This window comes from Enhydra lutris, unplaced genomic scaffold, assembly GCF_002288905.1.
Source record: "Enhydra lutris kenyoni isolate GAN:26980312 unplaced genomic scaffold, ASM228890v2 scaffoldscaffold22, whole genome shotgun sequence".
NCBI lineage: Eukaryota > Metazoa > Chordata > Mammalia > Carnivora > Mustelidae > Enhydra > Enhydra lutris.
In genome coordinates, this window is record NW_019154106.1 from 42,499,288 (window position 1) to 42,526,694 (window position 27,407).

Sequence of the window (27,407 nt, forward strand, 5' to 3'; positions counted from 1 at the left end):
CCCTGTCCCAGCTCTCTTGCCCCCACTCCCAGGCACTCAGCAGTCTTGCCCGACACACCTTCCCTGTACACAGCCCATTTAGAGGGGCTTGCACTCAATACCTGGCAACTTCAAATGCTGCCACTCACCACCCGTCCTCTGCTGTCCCCGCTGCACCCGGCAGGCTCACTGGAGGCTTATGCCACTGCAGCCACAGTGCAGCTGTTTCTGACAGTAAAACCAGGCTCTTTTGCTGGCTTTGGGTTTTCGGCTCAGAGCGATTGGGGTGCAGGAAGGGGAATGGGGAAGAGTGATGTTGTGCAGCTGGAGGATCTGGATGGGTTTGTCAGCTCTGTCCGCACGTGAGGCTACCCCCCACCTAGGCCTGTGAAGACAGGACAATGACACCTTGCCTCCCCGGTGATGTTGTGCAGCCGCAGAATGTAGATGGATTTTCCAGAGCTCTGTCTGCAGGTGAGACTACCCGCAGGTCTAAAGAAGATAGGCTTATGACACCTCCCCTCCCAACTCAGTCTGTGCTGTAACCTTTCATGTGGAATGGTGCTGTGACAAAGAGCAAAGAATCTGCCATTAAGTCTTGGCTCTACTTCTTATCTAGCCAGGTGAACCTGGATAAGAACTCAACCTCTCAGAGCCTTAGTCTCCTAGGTAAAACATAAAATGGTAATAATGACAGTCACTGTCTTTCCAGGTCATTGTCTCTCATTAGATGATGCTTTGTCTGCTGTAAGCTGGACGTTCTAGTTCATAAAGCTTAGATTGTATACTAGGCTGAGTGTTGGAGAATCGGGGCCGGCCAAGAGGCAGGGAAGGAACAACAATCAGAATAAGATGGTAAATGTGTGATTCCAGTGTGCACCAACAGGCACTTAATTCTGCCTGGTGTCAGGGAGGGCTTTTGGGAGGAGGTGATCCTTGCACTGACCCTTGAAGAATAGTTAGACATTAGCCAAAAAGACAAGGTGAGGGGCAACTTTCAAGAAAAGGAAATGGTGTGTGCAAAAACAGTGAGACATCCCTAAAATATAGGTATCCTCAAGGGAGTGGTAAACCCTGAGGCAGGGAACAGATGAAGGGTGGTATTTGCCTTTATCCAGAAGGTGAGGGGAAGCACGGGATGATTTTAAGGCAAGGAGTGACATAATTTGTAGGTTTAGAGATATTACAGGTAGTTGTGTGGAGGACTTTTGAAAGTTAATCAGGAATAGGTGGGTGAGTACAGAGACCAAATGATGACCTTAGAAGCTACTGTGGTCATCCCAGTGAGAGTGTTGTGGGGATGGAGAAGATGGTCCGGTTGGTGATATGGAAGTAGAGGTGACTAGTCTCTGACAGGGAATGAGGGAAGGAGGTGGGATGATTTCCAGCATTTCTAAATGGTGTTCCTGTTGGCATTTGGAGAGGGACAGATTTTCATTGTGTAGGACAGTGTTATTTAGCAGCCTGGGCCCCCTGCCCACTGAAATGTCATCTAATTGTTGTGACAACAAAAATGTCACCTGTTTTTCCAGATGCCCCCACTTGAAAACCATAAAATAATGGTGTATCATCATGGGGAATGAAAGATGAGAAATAATGGTGGGAAGGGCTCCATTTTGAGATATGTTGATTTAATGGTGCCCAGGGGACATCTTGGGAGAAGTGTCCTGTAAGCAGCTGCATCTAGGATCCAGGGCTCAAGAGAGTGGACAGCACTGGAAATACAGCTTCCGGAGTCCTACTCATGGCACTGAGTGAGCTTTCCCAGGGAGGATGGCATGAGAGGGGGAGGCGGATGGTAGAACCTTGGGGACCTTCATGTATCTGTTCGATCTTGTGAGCTAGGGAGGAGTGATAGTATTCCAGGACCCATAGGGAAGAATAGACTGAAACTCAGGGAGAGCCACTGACTTTCCCTAGATTCTCTTTTAATCAGTTTTGGCCCAGTCAGTGTCTAGATGAAGCTGAGGAGAAATGAATTTTGCCCCTTCAGTTGAGGGTTCTTACTTTGTAGCCAGTTGGCCCAAGGGTCTTAACGACTGGGCTGTTCACTGCCTCACCTTGGGTTTAGAAGTCTTTGTGCATTAGTAAGGAGACCTTTCAAGATTTGCTTTTTTCCCTGCAATGGCAGATTTTTCCTTGGCGCCCTCTGTGTTCTTGGTTCACTGATTAATAGACACTTGAGGAATTGCAGGGAGGCGTTTAACATGCATCAGATACCATCACTAGCAGAGAAAGTGATTCACGGACTATTCTCTCCGCCGTCTGCATCCCTCCCCAGAGACAGAGTTTGACGTTGGGGAATCGAGTCTGGACCTGGAAGAGCACAGTGTAAATGTGTGATTCACAGTCAGCGATGACATGCAGCTGTGGCCAGAGTTGGGGGTGCTTGAGGGTGGTGGATGGTTGGGCTTTCACTTCCATGTCCTTCACATCACCCTCTTCCAAGGTGGGAATCATTTTGGGTTAAAGATCACAAGCAAGTTCTGGGCTCTGACCTTCAGGCTTTCCCCCAGTTTCCATATTTTTAGCCAGAGTTTGGGCCTTGCAGACAGGGACATGGAAGGCTGGTGGTTTACTTTCAGAGTGTGGAGATTCTAACAAGAATGGCTTCTTCTCCTAAGCCCTTATCCAATAGCATAGTTTTTTTCTTGCCATGGAAAAGTAAGAGCTAGTTTTGCTATGTTTGTCTTCATGGGAAATGGTTCAACTTTTGACTCCAGCTCTGGAGTTAAAAGACCTAGGTTTGAATTCTGGTTCTGTCCCCACTTAGTTGTGTAATCTTGAATAAACCCCTTAAGTATCCTAATCTGTAAAATGGAGATAATAGTACCCACCTCCCAGGATTATACTCAAGACTGATATAATGCCTATAGAGTGCCTAGAATATGATAGGATACGCTCCTGGAAATTCCAGTTTGGGATATGTGGTTCTTTATCCACTACCTGTCCTTCCTGCACATATTTTTGGCTCTCTGCAGAAATCTGGCACTCCAGTGTAGCAGGCTTGCTGTTTAGCCATGTGGAGAGCTAGTAGGTGTTCTTTAGGAAGAGAAACCTTGATAAGACCAGCTACCCTTATTGTTCATCTCCTTGATGCTAGGCACCATTTAGAAGGTCTTCCACAAAGCCCACACTGGCAGTGTGGAGTTGCAACTGGCAACCTTCTGGCTCCAAACCTATACTCTCCTGTTGTCCTGTGGTCAGTCCTGCTTTGCCCCTGCCCTAAAAAAATAAAAAAGAAATACTAGAATAAAGCCAGAAAAGTCTGTCAGGATAGTCTCTCTGGGGTCAGTGGTTTACTCACTGGAAAGGCTGGGTACTCTGGGTCCTGTGGGTCAGGCGCCTTCTTCCTGCTGTGTTTCTTGACCTGAGGCTCCCTTCCTGAATGGGCATTGCTAGGAAATTAAGAAGGAAACTGGTTTGGGTGGAGGGTTTCCGGAATCATCCCTTTTCTAGAAGTGAGATAGGCAGAGAGGACCCCTCCTGGACCGGATATCTGGAGTCCTTTTTCCTCCCTCTGCCCCCTGCAGCGAATGTGGAATGGTCCCTCTTCTCTGAGTTACGGAGGGATGCTGTGTGATTGGGCCTCTGGAGTCCCTTTGCTCTGACACCACTGGGAGCAGACTCTTAAAGAGGTAGGTGGGAAATAGGCGGCCTGAGGAGGTGCTGCACAAGCAGGCCCAGAGGAAGCAGCCTTGGAGGCTGGACGGGTGCCCTCACCCGGGACAGCTATAAGAGGCTCCTCCCGCTGGAATGTGGCTGGACTGCTTTATCTCTCACAACCCACTGACAGCTTTATCTTTTCTAAACAAAGACCCTGTGCTTTAATTCCTCATGGACATCATCTGGGCTCTGAGCTCAGGGGCACAGCTAGCCTTCAGATCTGTGTACTGACCCTTTACAGCACACCCATTCGCATAATTGCTAAATGGTATGTTTCATGGGTTAATAGATTCATAAAACTGGAAAGGAACATAAGGCCATCTTGGCAGATTACAGACATGGGGTTGTGTTCTTTCTTTAGCAACATCTTGCCAAATGTGTTTTGGCTTGGGCTTGAAAACTTCCACCAATGAGAGGCAGCCAGCCAGTCTGATGTTCAGAAGTTACTCTGGCTTTGACATTGGTAGACACATAATTCCTTGAAAAATATGCTTCCCAGTGACTCCACCTACGGATCCTAGTTCTACCATGTTGGCCCTCAGGAAAAAAATTGAATTACTCTTCTATATGATAGCCCTACAGAGATGATGACAGTTGTCCTGTGCCCTGTATCTTCCCAGACCATAGAACTCCTGTTGCTTTAGTGATGTGGCTTTGACCCATTCGTGCCCTTCACAGTCCTGGCTTGTCTCTCCTTTACCTTTTCACTCTGGCCAGTAGGTATGGTTACCAGAAGAGAACCCAATATTTGGGTGTGGTCTGATCAGTTCAAGAAAGAACATTTTTTACCTCCTTTATTTTAGACTATTACATGGGTCCCAACCAAGATCCTACTAGCTTTGTGGCTACTTTTCCATACTGTTGACTAGTTGGGTTTATAGTAAATCAGAGCCATTAAACTAATACTGTTTAGATTCTGTATTCTTTCCTAGGGCTGCCATGACAAGTTACACAGACTTAGTGGCTTAAAACATCAGAAGCTTATCCTTATAGTTCTGGAGAGAAGCCTGAAATCAAAGCATCAGCAGTATTGGTTTCTTCTGAAGGTTCTAAGGGAGAATCTGTTCCATGTTTCTCTCTTTGCTTCTGGTGGCTGCTGACAATTCTTGACATTCCTTAGCTTGTAGATGCTTTGCTTTGGTCTTTGCCTCTGTCTGCACATGGCCTTCTCCCCTGTGCATACTTTATATACCCCTTGAATCCAGACCAATGCCCTGGATTTCTGTGCAAGGTCTTTTGACTAGATAAAAGGATTCCCAGCTCTAAAATATATTTTTCATGCTTGTTAGGGAATATTAGGCACTGGTAGATGGATTTAGTTTAAGGCGGAAAATTAATTTTAAAACAATGTGTGTTTTTTTCATAATTCTTATTTCCAGGAAACTAGTGTTAATTTACAGTAAGTAATCACAGTGACCTTGAGCAATTTGCTAACCTTCTCAGATCTCCGTTTCCTCATTTGTACAACAGAGATTGGATGAGGCAAGCTCTGTGTCATTTTCAGCTCTAAGACACTTAATACTGTGATTTCTGGAAAACAGGGGTTACTCTTTGTGACGAAAGGTTTCAAGTTGGCTTAATAAACTAAAAATGTGCAACTCTTGACTAAGAAGACAGATTATGATTCATGAATCTGAAAATCTGAAAAATTCTACCCTTTTGTTCACCTTTGACAGGATGTAGAGACTGAGCTGTTTATTACATGTTCCCACTCTCTTCTTGGTTACTCACATAGCGTAAGATACTACAGGACTGGCTTCTATTTGGCTTTCAAATATTTGTTACATGAATGAATGAATACGTTTATGTCACACACTATTATTGGGAACAAGTAATGCAATATCATCATTCCAGTCTGGTCATCCAGTAAGTGTGGGCCTTTTAAGATTTCTCCTGAAAATTACTATTGTTGTTATTATTAAAGGCCCCATACCCACCATGGGGGCTGAACTCACAACCCTGAGATTAAGAGTCACATGTTCTACTGACTGAGCCAGCCAGGCATCCCCTGGAATATTATTTTTAAAAGATGGTGGCCATGTTTCAGAGTTGCTTTCTGGAGCAGTTTCCTTTTCTGTGAAGTAGGTGGCTGTGGAGGACTGGACTCCAGGGCTTGTGCTCTAAACACCACAGCAGAATGTGCATTTTTTGGGGTTGAGGGAGGTCTGTGATCTTGGCCTAGGCAGTACTTGGTCAGATGCTTTTCTGTTACAGCAGCCCCTACCTGTTTTCAGTGGCCTTGTGGGTGTCCCTAATAGGCTGCAGCCACTGGGGCCTCCCTTTAGATTCTTTAGGGACCTTTGTTGGCAGTGCCTCTCTGGGTTTTTCATTTTGTGGAAGAAACAGTCTGCTGAGTGGGGTCTTACATTTTCAGGAGTCCCTTCAGGGAAGGCTAAGGATGAGTTCATTTGCTATTATTGTTAGGAAGATTCTTCTAAGAATGTTTTTTGTGAGAAGGACATTTTGTGGCCTATTTTTGCTGCCTCCTTCCCCTCCTCCTCCTCTGGCTTCTTCTTCTTCTTAAGACTTTTATTTATTTACTTATTTATTTATTTGAGAGAGAGTGAGAGCGAGAGAGATTGGAGAACGAGAGGAAAAAGCAGACTCGCCACTGATCAGGCAGCCCAATGCAGGGCTCCATCCCTGGACCCTGAGATCCTGACCTGAGCCAAAGGCAGACACTCAACCAACTGAGCCGCCCAGGCGCCCTATTTTGGCCGTCTTTTCTTTTAGTTCTTCCTCTTATACAAGAAATTTTCATTCTTATTTATTTATTTATTTATTTGACAGAGAGAGAGATCACAAGTAGACAGAGAGGCAGGCAGAGAGAGAGAGAGAGAGGGAAGCAGGCTCCCCGCTGAGCAGAGAGCCCGATGCGGGACTCGATCCCAGGACCCTGAGATCATGACCGGAGCCGAAGGCAGCGGCTCAACCCACTGAGCCACCCAGGCGCCCAGAAATTTTCATTCTTTAAAATAGAGCTTCTTCCTAAAAGAAAAGTCTTCTCTAGAATCAGTAGTGGTGGTACAAAATGGGGTTGCAAACTCCATGTCTGTAGAGGCTTAGTGGATAACAAAAAAGCAGACTGTATTTCTGCTTTCCAATTTGTTTTTGGAATACTTGGGCTACTCTGTTTATCTTGGGTTTTCCCCATTCTGGTTGAGATATGGGTATAAAGAAATTGCTCTCCTGTAGGAAAATTAGAAATACAGGTGTGATGATAAGTAGCACTAAATGTACACCCTCAACACTGGGAATTGGTAGGGAGTGGTGGGGACCGCAGTGAACGTGAAGGGCCATTTCGCCTCTCACGGGCACCCAGCATTGCCCCAGTTTTGTTTTTTTCCAAAGCATGCTAGATTTTTATATGAAATGGTCCTGCTTTTAAACTTTGGCTCAATCGAAAAAAACTCTGTGTGGCTCAAAGAAAACTCATGTTGGGGACAAATTGGTTTGCATGTCATCAGTTTCAAAGCTCTGTTAGGTGTGTGAGGCAGATTGACATTTCGGATGGCCTCCCAGGTCATCTCTGGCTATAGGCTGGTCTAGTCTGATCTGTTGTATGGGTCCTAAGGAAGCTGTGATGTGGAGAGATTGCTATGTTCATCCTTGCATATGGACATGGGGGAATCCAAGATACGCAAAGTAAAAGGCACGTTATAGAATAATATGTACAATTTCATTCTATTTGTTTAATTTTTTTCTAAAAAGAAATATAGGTAAAATTTTAAAAATGCGTAAAATGTTCATAAAAGCAAAAAATAAAGGATACTTAAGAAACTGGTAAAGGTGTTGCTTCTGAGATTGACACTGAATTGGACGCAGGAAGGGGAACTTCTGCTCCCCCCCCATAATACAGAGTAATTTTTGGAAGGTAAAATGAAAAGAGTCGTTGGGATGTATGACAGTGTTGAGGAAGGATGGAAGCAGCGTGGCCTGGAGTGATTAGGAAGGACTGTTGGAAGGAGTGGGGGCCTTGATGGTTGGGCAGAATCCATTAGGGAAGAGGATGACAGCAGCCAGAGCCTGGGGGTAGGAAAGCAGGTGTCTTGGGGACTGGGGAACAATTACATTTGGCAGGAGCTCTGGGTAGGGGGCTTTAGCAGTGAAGGAGGGTGTTGTATAGCAGGAGGCAATGGAATGTTTGCTGTGCTCCAGCACAATCCTCCTGGCAGCAAGGACGAGGGAGTTTGTAGGCAGGGCCATAGGGCAGGAGTCTCTCAGGTGGCCTCTTCTGGCTCCCAGGTAGCTGTCACTGATCTCTGCTAGGGTGTTGCCTGGCAAACGGGGTTTATACCTATACACCCGATGAATAAGCTCATGGCACTTCCTGTTCCTCCACTCCCCGAGTGTGGGCTTTGGAAGCTTGCCCACCTCTGTTGTTGCCTGGTGTGGTTCCTGTTCCTCTGAAGCCAGCATGTCTCTCCAGACATTTTGGAGGTTATGTAGAGCGACTGGCCATTGATTGAAGCGTAGCCACTTCAGAATGGGCCCGTCCTTTGGAGTCAGGGAGTTTGGAGCTTGAATTTTGACCTTGCCACTTCCTGGTTATGTGGTCGTGGGATGGCACTTGATCCCTTTGGGCTCCAATATCCTCTGTGCAAAATGGAGATAGTATGATTTACCTTCTCAGTTGTTATACCTGGCAGGTTGATACCTTGCAAATAGATGTGCCTTCCTTTACTTTCATGTTATGGTACCCAGTCTGACCTGTAGTTACATATCTATATTATTTATGTTTAGTATATGAAATATATACTTATCTGTATCTATTTATGACCATATCAGTCTACGCTGTTGGACTGTAAGCTCCTGTTCATTGGGGATAATAGGTTCTAATCATTGCTTTACCTCAAAGCGCTCAGAGTGCTGAGTACATAGTAGGGCTAGGTAGATGTTGCGTGAGTAGAATCTGTGTGGTTTAACCTACTCCAGTCTTTACAGCAATTGGCTTGTGATTGATTAGGATGCGTCTCTGGGCTAGGGCATATGTGTGTAGTTAAAACAAGTTTTGTCAAGCCAGATGCCCTTGTTAGGGTGATGTATCAGGATGGCTCGGGAGTCATTTATTATTTTGTTCCACTGTGGCACATCTACGGTTTGTGGGCCTTGACATTCGTACAATTTAGGAGGTCTTCTTTAAAATCATATGAAATGGCAGAAGGCCTGTGAATACAGCACTAGAACCCTTTCTAGGACCTTAGAAGGGACTTTTGGAATGAGGGGTGCCAATGCTTGAGCTTCAGGTAAACCATCTCTGTATTTCAGGATTCACAGAGCACTCACCGAAGGCCGTGGTAGGAGTTACAAAGGATAAGGAGATTTCTAAAAGGGAAAAATGGTGGCAATGAATACAAGTTTTAGTAAAACTGTCATCCCAAGCAGACTCAGAAGAAAATCCCTTGTATGTTTCTTTTCATTACGCAAATATCTGTTGAGCACCTACTCTGTGCCAGGCACTGTGTACGCACTGGAACATAGCTGTGAAAACAGAAGTCCTTGTCCGGTGGAGCCTACATTTCAAATGGTCCCCTCCATCAGGACCTGCAGACCTACTTAGATGGCAGTGAAGAGCCACAGTACTGATCTGCGGCTGTGGCAGTAAAGGCACTTCACTGCCTTTATTTCCCTTTCTGATACCTCTCCCTTCTCTTTCCAGGCCTGTTCTGTGAGGGAGAGCCACATGGTTCAGCCTATGCTAATCCTAAGCCATCCTAAGCAGTGACAAAAGACTCCTAGACAGTTCCCTGGGGGATTGGGGATGGCGGCTTGGGACTGCTCAGGCCCCTCCCTGCCCTGCCTGTGGGACAGAGTGATAAAGGAGCCATTACCTTCCCATTAAAGTCTCCGTTTTAGGGCTTATTTCAGCCACAGAGGTAGTCCAGCAAAACTGAAGGAGCAATTCATTCAGACTCCAGAGCCCATAAACGGAGGCGTTTCCTATGTCCTGCTTCCCGAGGGGCGGCCAGCCCCATAGTCTCCAAGAAGAACGGCGGAGTCAGGAGATATGAAGTGTCTGCCTCGCTGTTTACCCCCAGCCCGTGCTCCACTTGGCCACAGCGGGGCGGTGACTCAGAGCTGGAGTTGTGTTCCTGCCTCGTTGCCAGTTTTTGCGTGGGGGTTGGGGAAGAGGGAGAATGAATGAGTAGGAGCAAGTGGCGGCTGGATTTGTAACACCTTCGGAAGCAGCTGCTGGAGAACCGAAATTGAGAGTAGGCGGGCGGGGAGCCTCCGCCTCACCTCTTGCAGGCAGCTGGGCCCTCCTTCCCTGTGTGACCAGAACCCAGGTTTTCATAAGGCCAAGGCTGGGGAAGAAGACACAGTCCTTCCGAACATGGAGCTCAAGGAGAGAGCGAGTGCGTGTGCCACCTTTCCCGGCAAGCTGGGGAGAGCAGGTTAGTCCTGTCCGGGCTTCACAGGGACTCCGTTTACTGCGATGTATTCTGATTCATGAAAGTCAGATAATGGACAGAAGGGGGGGTTTCGATGGCTTGGTTGGGAGTGCCAACCAAAACCAGTCCAATTTAACTGAGAATAAATAGGACGAAAGTATCATTAAGTACACCTCCTTGATGTGATTACAAAGGATTCTCTGTTGGCAAGTGAGATCAGGCAGACAGTGTTCTGCCTCGTTCCTTTGTGTTTCAGTTATGTTGTAGTGTTGCTCTGGCTCAGTCCGTGGCTCGGCCAGGAGTCAGAGATGAACCCCAGTGTCTCAGGACGTGATTGTTGGAAGATCTCTACAATGTCACTTGGTCCATCCTTCTCATTTTACCCTGGAACCTGACTTACTAAACAGAAGCACAGAACCGGGTATTCTCTGAGGTTGAAAATGATTCCTGTGAAGTTTGAAAACTTCTGTAGCGTGCGCATCCCTGACTCAGCACGGCGAGCTGGGGAGGCCGTTTTTCTTGGGCTGGGCTTTCTGAACGTTTGAGGCCTGACCCAGTGGGGGACAGAAGTGGGGCTGAAGGCAGGTGCCTACTGATCTTAAAGGACTTTTTCTGGCGGGCAAGTTCCTTAAATAGACGTTTAAACAGGAGGCTGGGTAGAGTGCCTTAATTCAAAAGGGAGAAAATGTGTTTTTGAGCCGCTGCCCTATGGCAGGCTAATCATACTGGCATTTGCAGTACGGAAAAGGGCAAAACAGCTCTATCCGTGGGGAGTTTCTGGGCCAGCAGAAGCAGACTCTAACAAGCACTAAACATGCAGTGCTATAGGCCAGGCCCATTATCCGCGCTCTTCAAAACGATCTGAGAGGTTGGGATTGTCTTCTCGTTTGGCAGATAGAGAATCCAGCACTCGGAAAGGTCAGTCATTCATTCAAGGTCGTGCACTGCCAAGTGTGCAGCAGAGCTGGGGTTTGAGCTGCAGTCGTCCTGACTCTGAACAACAGGCTAGGGTTCATGCTTGGCAGCCTTCATGTGGCCTCTGCATTGGACGCATGAGAGAACCTAAGACCCCGAGAGGCTGAGTGTTTGCTGGGGGTGTGGAACTGGTAGTGACAATGCTGTACCTCGGCTCCTAGTACCTTGATTCTCTGCTAACCTTCTTCAAAAAAAAAAAAAAAAAAAAAAGGAGCAGGAGGCTATCTGGGTTTGCTTTCTTCATTCTGTCAGGAGCTTGGTTTTAATCTTTTCATGGTTCTTGAGGTCCTGTGAAGTAAAAATTAAAACTCCCTGTTAACCACATAGGACTCTTAAGGGCCCCATGAGCTCAGGAAGAAGGCAGGTCTTATACTTGGGTTAGTGGGTCAGGAAAGGTAATTTATGAAATGAGTTGGCCGCTGAGTGGATCTGAAAACATCTGGAGCACCTGATGAAATGTAGAGCTTTTCAAATCACGCTAGCAGACTTGAGTCTGTTGAATCCAGAGTTTAGAAAGCACAGCTTTCTTTGCAAGATATGTGAGCTTTGAGTTTGCTCAGTTAATTCTGTGACTGCTTTATGCCCAGCTCTGTCTGTGCCAGGCTCTGCCCTTTTAATGCCTTCGGGTGAGGAGAGCAGGGACTGACTGTCTGTTCAGGTTTGGCTGGATTTCAGTGTCTCTGCTTAATTGGGTGTGTGAGTGAAAGCCAGGTGTGGACAGCGTGGGAGTGGGGAAGGCCGTTCTTTGGTTTGTGCCATGCTCCTCAGGGCTGCTCAGTGTTTCCACTGCACGTAGGAGCCTTTATCAGGCCTGCAGACCCCTCTCTCCCCCACTCTCTCTGGGGGAGTCTTGACAGGTTGGGCTGCAGTGATCAGGAAATGAGGTGGGTTATGCACCTGAAAGTGATGTTTGTGCTCAGGCTGTTGAGATAAAGGAGTTCAAGCGCCTGCTCCCTAGGTATTACTGTTCTGTGCTGCAGGAGATCCATGAGAAATAAGTGAATGATGGTTTCCAGCCCTCCAGGAACTTGGGCTCTCGATGGAGGGGGCGGGGGAGGAGAACAAACACACATGAAGTAAGCAGAGAGCAATATACGAGAGAGCATATAATCAGCCCCCAAATTGCAGGTTTCGTAGCAAATACTCTCCAGTTCACAAAAGGGAGATACAGGTGATGTTTGTGTTATCCTCCTATGTGTTTTAAATCACACAGTAATTTCCTCTCGGGTGTTTGCATTCCATTCTTTGATTCTCTGAGTGTATTACCCTCCTTTGTTTGGGGGGGGGTGTTCAGGGGAGAGCTGATTTCTCCAAATTATATTGTAACACAGTTGGGAGAGAGCCGAGGATGAAGCGTTCTTGGCATGTTGGTGTCTCATCCTTCTTTCTTTTGTCATTAAGAAGGGAAGCCACTGCCCTCTGATGACTTACGACCGTTTAGATTCTTGTCTCTTTGGTACTTTTGCCCAGACTTCTTTCTGTAGGGGTTAGCTAGTGTATTTAGACTCGTGGCCTCACTTTAAGGTAGAAGCCTCTTTAGTCGTTTTTCATTCATTCATTCAGCAAATGTAACAGTACCAGACACTGGTATAAGCCGACAAGGGCAGTGAAGAGACAGGCAAGCTCCAGGCTCTCCTGGAATATACATATTAGGGAGACTGACAATAGTCAGAACACATGAGTAAGAGAAATGACAGTCATAGTGAATATAGGGTGACATGATATGAAGTGACTGGGAGCCTACTTCTGTGGGTGGTTGGGCAGGGCTCTGAGGTGGTGATAGTTGTGCCAAGGTGAATGATAAAGAGCCAGTTATGCGAGTATGAGAAAAAGAGCTTCCAGGTGGAAAGGCTAGCTAGTACAGAGGTTGTTAAGTTGGAAATAGCTTAGTCTTCAAGGAGCAGAAAGTTGGCCAGGGTGGCTGGGGAGGGATGAAGAAGGAGAGAAGACGTCCATTGTACAAAAGGTGATGTGGGTGGTCAGGGTCAAGTCACCTAGAGTCAAGCCAAGGCAAAGAGCTTGAATTTTACTCTGTGCTGAGGAGCTGTTGCAGGGTTTAAAGGAGGAATGTGACTTGATTTAATTTCTATTTGAAGAGACCCATCAGGCTTCCCATGAGGAGAGTGGGTGGTACAGAGGCCAGGGAGAGAGCAGTTAGGCTGTTATCTTAGCTAGAGATGATTGGGTGCTGGCTATAGGACTGGAGAGAAAGGGGTGCATTCAGAGATGTCTTGGAGATAGAGGCACCAGGGCTTGCTAACGTAGTGTGTGAGGAAGTTACTGTGGAGCAGGGAATGGAGAGCGACTCCCAGGTTGCTGGGTTGTGATGCTGTTAATGGAAATAGAGAAACCTGCAGAAGGAATACTGGGTTTGGTTGGAGTTGGGGGAGGAGGCTTATTTTGTTTCTGCCCTGTTAAAATGTGGATTACTAGTAGTCATTGCAATGGTCAAGGTGCATGGTCAGGTTTAGCAAACATCAACTCAGTACCTTCAGTGTGCCAGGCATTGTGTGAGTATCCTCACAACTCTTGGGAAGGATATTATCACTATTCCCTGTTTGCAAATGGAAGCACCAAGGCTTAGTGAGGTGAGATGGCTTGCGTGGTTTGAACCCAGGTCTTCTGATGCCAGGGCTCAGGGCAGACACTGAAGGAGGCTGGCTAGTGTGCAGTGTTGATGGCTTTCACTTGAGAAGAGAGGATGGGGACCCTATGTTGGCTCATCAAGGCCCAATTCCGATGATTTCTGAAGAAGGGCCTGACAGAGGAATGCCCATGTGCAAGGAGCTGTTGAAAATCTTGACATTTCCAAAATAGTGCAAGCTCTAAAGACCATTTCAGTAAGATTCTCAGTCCCTTTAGGAAACGCCACATGAACAACAGTGACACTTTGTACAAACAAGCCATTTTATAAAAGTGTTAAATAAAATAAAAGGAACTTGGAAGTGTTGAGGGAAGGTAAAGATGCTACTTCAGCCTTTGAGTGCCACCTTTTTACTCTGTGTCCCAAGTAGGAACTGAAGAAGATAGGGAGGCAATTTCTTCTGTTCTTGGAGTTTCGGTGACCAATCTGGGGACCTAAGTAGAAGCATTACTAGGTTACCCACAGTCCTTGGTTTTCTTGAGACACTGGGATTCAAACAGTCAGTGCCTTAACAAACCTGGAGGCAGAGCTGAACATGGCATCCGGCCTGCAAGGTGACAGTCTTGCCACATTAGGGGAGCCAGACTGGGGAGCCTGAGGGGCCAGAGGGGCAGATGCTGCTGGGCATACCAGTGAGTGTCTTGCCACATTAGGGGAGCCAGACTGGGGAGCCTGAGGGGCCAGAGGGGCAGATGCTGCTGGGCATACCAGTGAGAAAAGCCTTGATAGAGTCCCTCCGTAGACTTTCCAGCTGGATCCTTTTCTTACATTTTAAGCTGTTCTCTTTATAGTGGGGCCAGATAAGAGCTCATGCTGACTGTGTGGGTTTGTCCCACACTCAGCATACCAATACCACCGCTGTTGGAAAACCAGATTGATCAGGGTGCTCTGACCTCCGCTGGTGAGCACCATTCACATAACTCCAGAACTTCTTGCTATGCCCAAAGGAATTGCCAGGCTAAGTAATTGGAACCCTTACTTATGTTTAACCGACCAGAATCTCACTGCTCACATTATGGTCAAAATCTGTATGAATGGAAAATTAATCTTGCAGAAATGCTGCAAGAAACTGTAAGACTCGTTTACATCTCAACTAGTCCTGTCAGTGGTTTTACGTGTGCTCCTCCTTATTTTAAGCTCAAATTGGTTTCCACTGCTCCCTGGTCCTAACTCTGTCTTGTGAAATCTCTTCTGTTTGCCGTTGGACCTCTTTAGGGCCTAGCCCAAGTCCTTCCAGACCCTGGGCTTGTGAAGATGTGCTTATTTATAAAGGGGATGGTTTTGTGTGGCCAGCCTTCAGGGGATAATCCTTCCCTGTAACCTTTTTTGTGCCCTAGTCCTCTCCCAGGTGAGACCAGCTGACATTCGACTTAGAGGGGGTGTTCCCAGGAGGAAGGGCAGGATCTGAAAATAAAGCCTAGCTTGTGTTTTACTTCATTTGCCAAGTTACTTTCTAGTAGTCTGAAGAGAAACAGAAGCCCTTGTATGGAGGAAAGAACATTTCTGTGTTCCCTTGAAACTGGCCACCTGGCTCCCAGCCGGGCCATCTCCATCGCTCCCAAGAAGCAAGGTAGCAATTCAGGTTTACGAACAGGTATTTCAGGGGATTTGTCTGTGCCTGCTAAATGTGTCTTGAGACAGGGTGATAGGACATGAGATTCTTCATGGATTTTAGAAAATCAGGAAATGGAGCAGGGTGGGAGCTTTTGGCCTGAGGTCAGGGACAGCAGGTAAAGCTGGAGGACTTTGCAATCTCCAAACGAGTGTGGGGATCCTGCATTTACTATACAGCCTTTGTTTGGTGAGGGTGAGCTTGCATTAGGAGAAGGAGACCAGAAGGGTGGTGGTGTGCAGGAATGCAGAAGTCGACTGTCATTGTGGGCAAGTCATCTACCCTTCCCGGGTCTCACTTTCCTCACCTGTGGTCTGGTGTGATGAAACACAGCCTGCCATACTGGGGGTTTGGAAAGACCGAATTAAATAACCCAATACCTAACACTTCTTTTACTCAAAAACAGGCTGAACCAGAAGCTCTGTGTGCTGGGCGAGCTTGATCAGAAACGATCCTATCGTAAGGCCTCCGTATTCAGGAGGTATTATTCTGGTTTATCTCTTTTCTCACTGTATGAGTCCTCCCCCACCCCCTTAGTTTAGTGTTCCAGGAACATCACAGAACCCAGATCATCAGTTTCCTTATGTGTAATGTGGGAGTAAAATTTCAGCCCTGCTTATCTCAGAGGATACTTGGGAGAGTCAGGTATAGTGATGAATACGACCAAACTTGAAGCTTCATGGAAATTCAGGGAATTTTTTTGTCAAAAAGGGCAGCATCTATATGAAGGAAGAAAGGTTGGGGAGCTGCCTCCAGATCTGATCAAAAAACAGCCCTTTTTTTTTTTTTTTAAACTGGCTATTAACATACATACATACATACATACATACATTTATTTATTTATTTATTATTATTATTATTATTATTATGAGCATGTAACGTATTGTTTGCCCCAGAGGTACAGGTCTGTGAATCATCAGGCTTACACATTTCACAGCACTCACCATAGCACATATCCTCCCCAATGTCCATCACCCATCCACCCTATCCCTACCCCCCCACACCCCCCCGCAACCCTCAGTTTGTTTCATGTGATTAAGAGTCTCTTTTATGGTTTGTCTCCCTCCTGATCCCATCTTGTTTCATTTTTTCCTTCCCTACCCCCCAGGACCCTCTGCCCTGCCTCTCAAATTCCTCATATCAGGGAGATCATATGATAATTGTCTTTCTCTGATTGACTTATTTCGCTTAGCATAATACTCTCTAGTTTCATCCACGTCGTTGCAAATGGCAAGATTTCATTTCTTTTGATGGCTGCATAGTATTCCATTGTGTGTGTGTGTGTGTGTGTGTGTGTGTGTGTGTGTAAATATATATCACATCTTTTTTTTTTTACATTCTTTTTTTTTTTTTAAATACTATCTTGTGTCATCGGAATTTTAAGTGCATCAGTAGAGCTGATTTTTTTTTGTTTGTTTTTTAGTTTATTTATTTGACAGAGAGAGAGAGATCACAAGTAGGCAGAGAGGCAGGCAGAGAGAGAGAGAGGAAGAGGAAGCAGGCTCCCCGCTGAGCAGAGAGCCCGATGCAGGGCTCGATCCCAGGACCCCGAGACCATGACCTGAGCCGAAGGCAGAGGCCCAACCCCCTGAGCCACCTAGGCGCCCCTATCACATCTTCTTTATCCATTCATCTCTTGATGGACATCTAGGTTCTTTCCATAGTTTGGCTATTGTGAACATTGCTGCTATGAACATTTGGGTGCATGTGCCCCTTCAGATCACTACATTTGTATCTTTAGGGTAAATACCCAGTAGTGCGATTGCTGGGTCATAGGGAAGCTCTATTTTCAACTTTTTGAGGACACTCCATACTGTTTTCCAGAGTGGCTGCACCAGCTTGCATTCCCACCAACAGTGTAGGGGGGCTTCCCTTTCTCCGCATCCTCGCCAACACCTGTCATTTCCTGGCTAGTTAATTTCAGCCGTTCTGACTGGTGTGAGGTGGTATCTTATTGTGGTTTTGATTTCTATTTTCCTGATACCGAGTGATGCTGAGTACTTCTTCTGTGTCTAAACCAGCTATATTTTTGTCCACTTTAAAAATCCATGTATCTTCTAATGTTAGAATGTAAACTTCATCTTAGTGTCTAAATCTTTCAGCTCAGGATTCGTTTCCCAAAACTCTAGGCTTATTTAAGCTGGTATAAGTTGGGTGTGGGGAGCCCAGGAGTTGCTATCCAGGTCATGCAGCATATGTGAAGAGGTTGCTGGATGCTGGGTGCTGCTCTGGGCATAGAGAAGATCCACTCTTTGTGCACATCAGATATCCTCCTGGCTGACCTTGGATTAGGACCAAAGGTTGTTTGGGGACTACTGAGTGCCACATAGGTGTTGTCATTCAGAACTTTGGCTCAGGCACAATAGAAGGAGAGAGGTTCGGAGGAAGAGAGAAGGGGAGTAGCAGTGGATGAGATGCTGTTTTTCTGATGCTTTGTCTTCAGGGATTTCTGGTTGTGGCCAGGAACCCATGAGCCCCGTAGACTCCTAAGGAAAGGGGACAGCAAGTTATTATGCAAAAAGATTATTGGATCTAGAAATAGAAGACCAGGATTTATGTTCCTGTCTTATCACTTATTGATGATGTTGTCTTGAGCAAGTCACTTAACCTCTCTGAGCCATTTCCTCATTCATAAAATGGGGGTCAATGGTGGTAATAGCTAAGAGGCATAAGGAAAGGTTTTGTAGACTGTAGAGTCCTTGAGAAGTAACAGTGGATCATGGTGTTGTTGCTTCATTATTAAGCCTGTTATGAGCAGGGTTTTTTGTTTTTTTTTTTCTTCCAGGTAGAAATGAGGCAGGCTTTGAGTTTGTAATTCCCTGGTGAATGCAGAGCTGGGAAGAAAGAAAGAAAAAAAGAAAGAGAGAGAGAGAGAGAGGCGGAAGCTGGGTGTAAATAAATCCTAACCCGTGAACATGGTGCAAGGATTTCTGGACCAGGTGTTACTGGGGTCCGGTTCTCATCCTTATCTGGATGCCTGTGCCTTAACTCTGCTTTTTGTGATGATCAGGCTGCTGTCTGCCAGATGGAGTCCTGGGATTCCATGGGCTTGCTTCAAACCTGGGAATTTGGAAGCTGGAGTGGTTGGGAGGGATGAAAGGTTGGGGGTGGTGGTGGTGGTGGTGCACAGTCACAGGGCCAAGGAGCAACCTGGTTTTGATGGCTTGGACTGCTTCACATTTGGCTTATTAGCAGTCAGGCTGCTCTGAACTCAGTGCCAGCTCACCCCAGCCATGGAACTCAGGACACTCTGGCCAGACCCCAGGGCAGAGTAAGAAAAACCTTGTGGGTGAAGAGATTTTTTTCTTTTTTAAACTTATACTATTCTCATTAAGCCTACTAATCTCTGGGGTGGCCCCATGCTTAGTTTGGAGATAGGCTAATACTTTAACACTAGCAAAATGAGATGATGTATTGACTCTGACAGTGAAAGCATTTTAACCATCTGTATTAGGGGCTCTAAAAAATGACCATGCCCTTTGATTAAATAATTTTACCTCTGGGAGCTTAACCCAAGGAAATAATTGGAATTGCAGGAAGAGTCTGTACTAAAAGATGTATAGTGCATCTAAAATATCCAGCATCAGATGAATGGAAATCTTTCTAGAATGTAAGCACGAATGGAGTAAGGACTTCTTGTTCACTCTGTATCTCTGGCACCTAAAACAGCGCCTGGCACACAGATGGCCAATGAACATGTTTTATATGGTTATAGACAAAAAAATTTACATCCATAGGATAAAACTCTGACTGGTTTCACCTATCTGGACATAGAGCATTCCTATGAAACATTTTGTAAGACGGAATGATGTAAGGCAAATCAGATTACTATAATTTATATGGAAAAAATTTTGAGCACTCTCAGACTCCCAAAATAACCTCTTAGGCCTTTCTGATATCTTAGGACACGTTTTGTTAATAGATACACAAAATAAATTGAGATAAAACACAGCTGTTCCCAGACGCCCTTCAAAACCCTGGCAACTTGATGCTGAGATGCTGGTGTTGTTCTCTGGTAGGGAGCTTGGGGGCGCCACTCTCTGCTTGCCTCCGTGAGGATTCCCTGCAAAACAAACACTGAATGCTTTTTGCTTTTCAACTTTTCTTTTTCTGAAAGCGAAAATTCCTCTTCAGATTTCTTTCGGTTAGTGAAAACAGGTACTAATATAGGTCTTTCCTAAAAATGAAGTGTCATAACATGAACTTCCAAAAAGGAGAGGGAGGGGGCACACATGGATTCAGCTATTTCAAATAAAGAAGTCTTAAGGACAGCAAATTGTCTATGTGACTAGGATGTGAAAAGGGCAGGAGACAGATTTCTAAATACAGCAAAATCATAATCTTTTAGTAGAGGGAAAAACTAGGGAAGGAGAAGATACTCAGGTATATCTGTATGTAAGTGATGAGATAATGGGTGACATTTTTTCTTTTTATATTTTCTAAAATTTCTAAAAGGACTGATTCTTTGATTGGGGGAAAACACTTTAATATAAATCATATTCTTTGAGGGGGGGAAGAAAATGACTTTAGATTAGTTTATTTATCTAGCAAACCAGCAGCCTTTAGAGCCCTCTCCTTTCTTTCAAAGAACCAGGCAGCCTTTGTGAATACACAAAACACCTACACACTTTGGTTGTGTCTGTTGGCTTGGCATGGAAGCTGATCCCTTCTAACTTCAAAAGGGTGATAGAAACCCCACAGTGTTGAAATTGTGCAGGTCACGTTGCAGAGACATGCCCATACATTTATATCCCATCATTGAAGCGAAGGCATTTTGTAGTAGGGAGAAGAATTTTAAGAAGATAGATTTTTCTGGGTGGGTGGTTAATTCTTGGAATTCTTTCCCTGGTTCATGGTTTTGGGAAGCTGTTGAAAGTGCTGTCTACTTTCTTTCATTCTTGTTTTAGCTCGTGCCGTCTTAAAGTAACTTGCTTCTGAGCAGTTTGGTCTGTCGGAATAAGGACTTCACGGAATGTCTCTCGAAGATGCAATGTTCTCTTGCAGCCAAGGCTTTCCTAGAATTAAAATCCCTGTGTCTTAGGTGGGCTTGGGCACCTGAGCTGAAAGTTTTTGTTTTTCAGTGCAACTGGGTCTTGACACATGAAGTGCATCTTTGAAGAAAGACCCACTCTCTCACCCTGGGAGGAATCTGTGCTGATCAGGGGTCCTCAGACATTTCTGATCTGTTGTTGTGTCTGCAAGCCTTCCCATTCCCATGACTTCTCATTCATTATCTCTCTTTCTTTCTCTTTAGCCATAACCAACAGACCACAGCATTCAGGCATCCTGTGAGTGGGCAGTTTTCGCCAGAAAATAGCGAATTTATTCTTCAAGAAGAGTAAGTACTTCTATGTATTCTCCTTTTCCAGGCAGAGTTTGGGAGCTTAAAGGCATTGGCTTAAAACAGAGCTTGTTGGACTATTTTCTGTCCCAGATAGAGGGACTTGGAGTGGGATGGTTGATTCAAAGTGGAATGCAAGAGTTTTGTTTTTCAATCTCCAGACTTCTCTCAGTGGGAAGATGTGGAAGTGTGGAGATGACCCAGGTTTGTGCCATGACTGGTACTATCAGAGCCTCTTGCAAACCCCCTTTCCCCTGAACGACCCCCACCCTCCTCAAGTATCATCTAACACACTAGCTGTGCTCTAAGAGGACCCACTCATCTGGAGCGAAATGGCCTTCAATCACACCAAACTGAACCAGCCTTTCAAGGAAGCCTCAAATAAGAGTCTAAGGCCAGGGCTTCGAAGGGAGGAGGGCTGTGGCACCCATTGTCCCAGAACACCTGGAGTTCTTTCTGCTTGTTTTTTCCATTGTGGGGACTTTCTTGCTCCTCAGTCTGATTTCAGCAGGTCCCCTGGGGTGCTCAGAGGTAGGTTCCACCACCCAGGGCTTATCTATTTAAAAATGCATCTACAGCCCAAACAGGGTGTGTTCTTCTCCCAAACACGAAGGCAGAGAAAGGTATGCAAGTGGCTCTGTTTCCTCCTGCTCGTCTGAGATAGTTCTGTTTGAAGTAAATAGTTCTGTTAGAGAAATGAATAGAGATGTTGGCTTTTTCTCTCCTTCATATCATTTTTCTGTTCAATCATCTAGACCAAATATGATCTGAAAATAAAAGATTTATATTTTTATAGTATTTCTCTCCCTCAGTACTTATACTTTTAAACTTTCTATTATGGAAAATTTCAAACCTATATACAAAAGAAAGATAAAGTAGTAAGTGTAGTGTATTCATCTCTCATCTTTAATAATTTCCAAAATATGCCTGATTTTATTTCATCTGTAGCTTCCCCCTTACCACCCAGATTATTCTGAAGCAAATTCCATACATCATTTTGTTCCTACAGTATTTTCAGTTTAGAATCATTACCTTATAGAACTTTTTTTTTTAAAGATTTTATTTAATTATTTGAGAGAGAGAGAGCATGAGAGAGAGCATTAGAGAGAGCATGAGAGGAGAGAGGTCAGTGGGAGAAGCAGACTCCCTGCCGAGCAGGGAGCCCGATTTGGGACTCGATCCCGGGACTCCAGAATCATGACCTGAGCTGAAGGCAGTTGCCCAACCAACTGAGTCACCCAGGCACCTCCTACCTTATAGAACTTTTAAAACTAGAAATCTATAACGATGATACTGATATTCCTTGCCTGTTTACTCTGTGCTGGGGGTTTACATATAACACAACAATCCTGAGAAGTAGACTGTCATCACTGTTTTAGAGATGAAGACACCAAGACTCAAAGAAGTAGGGTCACTTGTTCAAAGTTGCATGGCTGGAAGTAGAGAAAGTCAGGATGGCACCCCCGCTTGATCTCTAGTCAGGGCTAACCCTTGCCACTAGTGATTGGCTACTTGCTAAATTCTTTGGATTCTCCTGGTCCATGGGTCATGGGGTCTGACTTGGAAAGTATCAGTACTATTAGAAAGTGGATGAGAGGCAAAGATTGTCTTGTCTTCTACATTGAGACAGAACTGCTATGTAAAGACAGAGCCAGAATGTGGATTCTCCACATTCCATCTTGGAATGAGCATATTTAAAGAATTCCTGAAGGTTAGAAGCTCTTGGGAGGTCAGTGAGTTCAGTCCCCTTCCTAAGGCATCCTAGAGAAATGGCTGCCTGTCATTTTTAAAGGTCTGTATGGAGAATCCATTAGAACACATAGTTTGGGAAGTTACCAACTTTAATAAAAGCTTCTAGAGAAATGCAGACTTCTCATCACTGAACACCCTTGTCTTATATACACCTCCTTTTCCTCACTGTTAAGATTTTGTCCTTGGCCACTTCTGAGAAGGTAGCCTCTTTTATCCTCCCAAAATATCTCTGTAGCTAATCTCCATTCCATCCAGTTTCCAAGAAAAACCTTTTTTTCAAGGGTCACTTTTCCCCTCTGGATCACATTTTCTGGATGTCATAAGGACTGCTTGCTTGTCTCAGGTGGTGGGTGCAGGGTCTGGGTGACCAGACAATCCTTGAAGCAGGGAAAACGTGCTTTAGGCATTGAGAGGAAGGGAGGATTTCTGTGGACTGAGCTGGTGATCCCTGGGTTTATTCATTAAATACTTACAACAGCGTGCAAGACAAATGTAGTCCTGTCTGTGAAGAGTAGTAGAGTGGTAATAGTAGAGTGGTAGTGAAGAGAAGGTGGTAGAGTAGGGGAGATAAATAAACAAGAGGTCACAAATGTGATAAATGTTCTCGGTGGAAAAAACATAGGGTTCGATGGGAGTTGATAAAAGAGGGTTCTAACCTGGCTTAGGGATTGTAGGAGGCCTCTCCATCCTGGGAAGGGATGCTGTTTCAATTGAGACCTGTCTGTCCAGTCACAGTGCCCCAACCTGGGCAGTGACCTAGAGGGGAAAGAGCGTAGAGCTATACCAGTTGAGTGAGAATGAAAAAATGAGACATACCAGATGGACGCTGGAGGTAAAACTGGGCTTGGGAGGTAAAATTGACAGGACTTGGTAATTGATTGGCTGTGATGGGGTTGCAAAAGAGGGAAGACTTTCTTGAAGTGTCTGGCCCTAAATTGGAGGAAGGGGGGATTTAGATAAGTAAAGATAAGTGTGCACGTGCATGCGCCAATCATTCACAGCTGAAGGAAGTGTGACCAGCCTTGGTGGGGTCAGAGGGCAAGAGGGGGACTGACTTGTAGCTGAGGTTTGAGGTTTGCAAAGGGGAGGGAGGAGATAAGGTTGGAGAGGGAGTTTCGGCCAGTTATCTAAATTGCTTCCTCCTGAAATACACCCAGAGTTACCCCTGGTGGAGCTCTGGAGGGTGAGTTCAGCCTGATTTCACCTGATAGAAACCCAGTTTTTTAAAAATGTGTCAACAAGGGGTGCCTGGGTGGCTCAGTTAGTTAAGCATCTGCCTTTGGCTTGGGTCGTGATCTCAGGGTCCTGGGATCGAGTCCCACATGGGGCTCCCTGCTCAGCGGGGAGTCTGCTTCTCCCTCCCACTCTCCCTCTGTGTACTTTCTCTCTCACTCCCTCTGTTTCAAATAAATAAACAAAATCTTAGAAAAGTGCCAACAAATAAGATCCCTGTTTTGTTCCCTTAGAGGAGCTTAATTTTGTTGTGTGGTGTGTTATGTGGTGAGGGAAAAAGACCAAGATGGCCATTCATGTGTCCTTTACACATCAGCTCTTAGATTAACATCAGGGTGGGTGGAAAACTGGCTCTTTTCTTTTTCTTCTCTAAGGACTATCTGTTGAGGCCACGTCCACTCCTCTTGCCAGAGCCTCCACCTGAGGTTCTTGACGTGAATCCTTCCATAGCAGTGGTTTTCAGTGTGGTCTCTGAACCAGCATCACCTGGGAACATTTTGGAGCTGCAAATTCTTGAGCCCTACCCCAGATGTACTAATCAGAGACTCAGGAGCTAGCACGCCATAGCCTGTATTTGAATGGCTTCAGGTGGTTCTAATTCAGGTAGACGTTTAAAAACCACTGATTTAGACAACTTGCTATTTCCATCCTTACTAAGTTACTCCTAGATTCTTCCTTTCATCCTTAAATCTCCTCCAGACACCCATCATTCTCTGGGCTGTGGTAACAATCTTAGATGGATTTTAGTCAAATAATCTTGGGCTCCTTCTTGTGTGTGTGTGTGTGTGTGTGTGTGTGTGTGTGTGTGAGAAACCAAACTGGTCTCCATGTGGTTTCCTTGAGAGTATTACTTTGTGGACGGATAACTCATCTACCCCACTGCTGGCAGGTGGGGCTTACCTGAGCCCCTTGGTGTAACAGGTGTATGCCCACCCAAAGATGACTTCCCATCTTACAAATTGGAAGCATGGAGAAGAGAAATAATGTGAAAGCTATGATCAGTGGGTCCAGAGGACATGAGCACTGGGTATTTTGGTTTCTGTGCCAGTAATACAGAATCAGCCAGGATAGGCTAGGGTCTGCTGTGGTAAAAACAACAAACAAAATCTAAGTGACATGAAAGAATTAAGGTTTGTTTCTCACTTTAAAAAATGTATTTATTTAATTATTTGAGAGAGAGAGAGAGAGAGCACGCAGGGAGGGGCAGGAAGAGGGAGAGAAGCAGACTCTGCTAAGTGTGGAGCCTGATGCGGCACTCAGTCTCATTGCCCTGAGATCGTGACTTGAGCTGAAATCGAGAGTCAGATGTTAACCAACTGAGCCAACCAGGTGCCCCTATTTCTTACTTTTGCTCCATGTCCATCATGGGTCACCTAAGGGATTTTATTCTGTCATTTTTATTGAGGGATGCTCCATCTCTGTGACTCCAGGATGGCCAACGTCAAGTAAAAAGGAACTTGAATTGTGCACTGCTCTTTCACTTAAACTTCATTGACTAAAGCAAGTCAGATGACCTCCCCTAACTTCACCGGGCCAGGGAGGTGCATTTCTACCATCCACCTGGGAAGGCTGTCCAAAATATTTGTTGGCCAGCACTATCCTTAATGACTATGCTTAATAATCCACAGTCCAGATTTATTAAAGAAGGTAGGACCTTTTGAGTCCATCACTGACAAGCTTCTCTTGCTGCATGATTAGAGAGTTTGATTTCTCATTTCGCCTTTTCTTTTACATGATCTTGCTCTTTGTCAGAACCGTCAAGGCAAGGTGGGTATCAGTCAACAGGTCCTACAGCCTTGTTCCCCAGGGGATACTTCTGTATACCCAAGGCAACAGGCTGTGGAAATCCCACTTAGAAGAGCTAATATAAATTCAGGCTGCATTAATAAAAGTACAATATGTAGAGAAAGGAGTATAATAGTTCTGGTATATCATGGTGTTTGTGGACTACTTCATTCATTCATTCCAAGTTTATGGAGCATCAAGGACATGCCAAGCCCCACTTTGATCTGGGTACTAAGTTTCAAGAGGGATATTGAGCAACTGAGATTGCCCTGGGAGGGGGACCATTAAGGTGAGGGGTCTGGAAACACTGTCCTTTCACATTCAGTCTGCAGGAGAGAAGATGAAGGAGGATGTGCTGTAAGTCTATAAGAAGGGCTGGCGGGCAGAAGTGGGATATATTTATTGAGTGACCACCAAGGCAGACATCAGGTCAATGAGTAAAAGGTCTAGGCTGGCAAATTTTAGCTCAGTTCATAATTTTCTTGGAAAGAAATTTCCTGACATCCCTTGTTTTGGGATCTAGAATTTCATCTTTAACATTACAAGAAGTAATCTACCTCCTAGAGTAAGAGTTGGCTTTTTCCATTAATAGTAATATTGTTATTATTTTTATAGTGAACATTTAGAGCCCTTACTATTTATTACCAGGTACTTTTCTAAGTGGTTTACATTTATTTTTTTTTTTTAAAGATTTTATTTATTTGAGAGAGAGAGAGCATGAGCAGAGGGTGAGGGGCAGAGGGAGAGAGAGAAACAGAGTCCCTGCCGAGCAGGGAGCCTAACATGGGGCTCGATCCTGGGACCCCAGGATCATGACCTGAGTTGAAGTTAGACATTTAACCTACTGAGCCACCCAGGCACCCCAGGGATTACATTTACTAATTTAATTTCCACAGCAGGCTTATGAGGAAGATACCATTATGATCATGGATACTGAGGCACAGAGAGGTTAAGAGACTTGCCAAAAGTCACACGGCTAGTAAGTGACAGCATGTGAATCCAGATAGTCTGGCCCTAGATGCTGTGCACCCTAATACTGCCTCTCATCAGACTGGTCTTTGAGAGACAATCCTTTTCCTTGGCATAGGTGTTACTGTGCCAACTAAGTAGGCTAGAGACTTTTATTGTATCTGCCGTAATGAGGTTTGATCTAATAAATTCATTCTTTTTTTTTTTTTTAAAGATTTTATTTATTTATTTGACAGAGAGAGATCACAAGTAGATGGAGAGGCAGGCAGAGAGAGAGAGAGAGAGGAGGAAGCAGGCTCCCCACTGAGCAGAGAGCCCGATGTGGGACTCGATCCCAGGACCCTGAGATCATGACCCGAGCCGAAGGCAGTGGCCTAACCCACTGAGCCACCCAGGCGCCCTAATAAATTCATTCTTGCGTGAAAGATGCCAAGCCAAAGCCTCGTTAGTCTTTTCTCCAGAAAATGTTCTCAAGCTTTTCTGTAGGGCCTCATTTCCAGTGATGGGGTCATTCGAGCTTTTCTTTTTCAGCCTCTTTTCCTGATTCTCTATGACTTGCTTGAATTGGGAGCTTGTGGTTTGGCTTTGTGGCTTAACGGGCCACACATAGGGGCCTACTGAAAGAGAGAACATTGGCCCGAGGGATTCCCAAGCCGTGGTTCTGGGGGTTGGGGCCATGCACAGGAGCATTTGCTCCTCTGAGCCGGCTGTCCAGGAAGCCGCTGACAGACGCCTCCGCAGCTCTCTGGGAAGAGCAGAGAAGAGCATGCCGGAGTGGTGACGCTGGCGGCTGATTGACAGCAGGCTGTGTACACGGCTCCCTAGGCTCTGTCAAGCAGTTGATGTTGAGGTGGGGCCTAGCTGAGAGTATGTGCTCTGGCAGTTCAGAAGCCTGCTGCTCTGCTTAGGAGCCAGGTGGAAGGTACCCCAAATCTCCTAGATTCCTTAACCTGAAGGGGACCCTTTCTTGGCCTGCCTCTCCTGGCTTCCTCATGAGGCTAGCTTGTTCCTTCCACTGGAGTCTGAGCAGCCCCGTTTTCTCATTGGCATGTCTGAAAA

General features: G+C 45.5%; 1 protein-coding gene across 2 annotated transcripts in view; it reads left to right on the forward strand.

Moving 5' to 3' along the window:
- Window positions 1-27,407, forward strand: part of LOC111149727 (pleckstrin homology domain containing A7) — a 213,152-nt gene that overhangs the window by 104,863 nt on the left and 80,882 nt on the right. For both annotated transcript variants that reach the window (XM_022506967.1, XM_022506968.1), the window contains exon 4: window positions 20,523-20,606. In XM_022506967.1, coding sequence (XP_022362675.1) covers window positions 20,523-20,606 — 84 coding nt within the window. The remainder of the gene's footprint in view (window positions 1-20,522; window positions 20,607-27,407) is intronic.